General features: G+C 53.3%; 1 protein-coding gene across 1 annotated transcript in view; it reads right to left on the bottom strand.

The window, feature by feature from the left end:
* LOC104499462 (tetraspanin-15-like) overlaps positions 1-276 on the bottom strand; it is a gene marked incomplete at its 5' end in the record, with an annotated part of 17,834 nt that extends 17,558 nt beyond the window's left edge. Inside the window, one exon of the mRNA XM_010142972.1 lies at positions 202-276. Within this exon, the coding sequence (XP_010141274.1) occupies positions 202-276 (75 nt within the window). The remainder of the gene's footprint in view (positions 1-201) is intronic.
* Between the last annotated feature and the right edge of the window lie 1,571 nt (positions 277-1,847).

The raw sequence follows: 1,847 nt of genomic DNA, 5'->3' as shown, positions 1-1,847 counted from the left end.
CGAGCCCTGCAAAAAAAGCCCGCCGGTTGTTGGCTGAGAGGCTGTGGCTGGGTCTCTGGGTGTGGCTGGAGATTCATCACAGCTCTGGAGCACGATGGGCAGCCCTGGAAGGGCAAGAGCAATGAAAACCTTCTGTTTTCAGGAAGGATTTTCCTCCCCACCGACATGTGGGGCATTCAAAGACCTCCTGATTGCACCCACCTTGTTTTCAAAGACGATTTCGATGAATAGCAGCAGCAGCTCCGTGAGGAAGATGACCAGAAGGACCCAGAAGAACTGAAAAGAGAAAGGCAAGGATTAGCTCTACTCCCCTGGGAGCTCGTAGTGAAATAATCTGATTTCCAAGTATTTCGAAGCAGCTCTCAGTTTCCAGGTCTCCCCTGCTGTGGTTAACCATGAGCCTTGAAAATTTGGCGGCCCGAATGAAACCCAGCTCTTCATTCCCCCAAATAACGACCGAGCGGAGCCGGCAGACCCTCACTGGCTGCTCGGCCGCAGCACTCACAAGGATTGCAGCAACCACCCGTAACTGTCATGTACATTTAGGAGGAAAATCCTGGCAACATCCACGATCGTCCCTTTGGAGTGTCCTTGCTGTCCGCCAGACCGAATCAATCACCATTTGGTTCCTTAACGAGGCTCCAGCAGCAAAATAAAGAGCAAAACTCCGCATGAAACAGTGTTCAAACCTGCCTTGAGCTGCTGTAACTTCGCAGAAACACAAAGCGGTGGCGAGGAGCTGGTTTTCCCCCTGATTTTTGCAAAATTCCACCCTTTGCCCGCAAGTGGTGGCCATGACGTGACCCTCCAGCTGGGCTTCACCACCCGCAACCCCAAGAGGAGGCAACTGCTGCGGTGGAGGGAGCAGGAAGGTGCCCAAGGGTCTCGCCATCCCCAAGCACAGGGCAAAGTCCAGTTTTGGCAGGGAGAAACTCCCCAATAAAACCTTTGTTCTGCTCAAGACGGAAAAACGGCTCCGTTCTGATTAAATTAAGGTCCACCACAGCCATCTCCCCTTAAAGAGCTCATTTATCCTAAAGCTCACAGTAAATTATACTGCTTAATTCCCTTAAATACCTCGACAAAAAGATTAATCGCCCCCGTCGCGATGATCAGCGGAGCACTGAGCTGCTCCTTCCTCCTCTAACAAGTCCCCGGCGCCGCTTCGTTCGTCATTAATCTCTCGTGAAGCCAAACCGAGTGCGGGAGGAAAGCGCCCGGGGACCACGCTCTGCCTCGGGTCTAAAGACACTAATTTCCTTCCAATTTGGGGAATAATCCCCTTCATTAGCGTTATTTTACACAAGCAATTTAGAGGTTGCCTGGAGCGATCCCTTCCCACGTGTTCTCTGGGTGTTGGGTTTTCTGTCACCTCCAGATAGAACGTCTGCATGTCAATCTTCATCTTCCAGAAGCTTAAAAACCACCTGAAATACTGAGTTGGCCCAGAGTCAACGCTTCCGGCCGTGGCTCTGGCTGATAGAGTGGGACAAACCTGCTGCTGCTTCGTTTTCAGGGCATGAGCAGCTCGCAGCCACCTCCAATTCCCAGCTCAAACGTGTCCTCACCAGGCAGAAAGGATGAAGGTGGGTCAGGGATGGGCTGGAGGCACCGAGGTAAAAACCACCTGAAATACTGAGTTGGCCCAGAGTCAACGCTTCCGGCCGTGGCTCTGGCTGATAGAGTGGGACAAACCTGCTGCTGCTTCGTTTTCAGGGCATGAGCAGCTCGCAGCCACCTCCAATTCCCAGCTCAAACGTGTCCTCACCAGGCAGAAAGGATGAAGGTGGGTCAGGGATGGGCTGGAGGCACCGAGGCTGAGCAGCCCCAGCAGCGCGGGCAGCGGG

The sequence above is a fragment of the Buceros rhinoceros genome, unplaced genomic scaffold (genome assembly GCF_000710305.1).
Source record: "Buceros rhinoceros silvestris isolate BGI_N320 unplaced genomic scaffold, ASM71030v1 scaffold29639, whole genome shotgun sequence".
In the NCBI taxonomy this organism is placed as follows: domain Eukaryota; kingdom Metazoa; phylum Chordata; class Aves; order Bucerotiformes; family Bucerotidae; genus Buceros; species Buceros rhinoceros.
The sequence above is the reverse complement of the archived record's forward strand: the minus strand, read 5'-3'. Positions and strand labels throughout refer to the sequence as shown.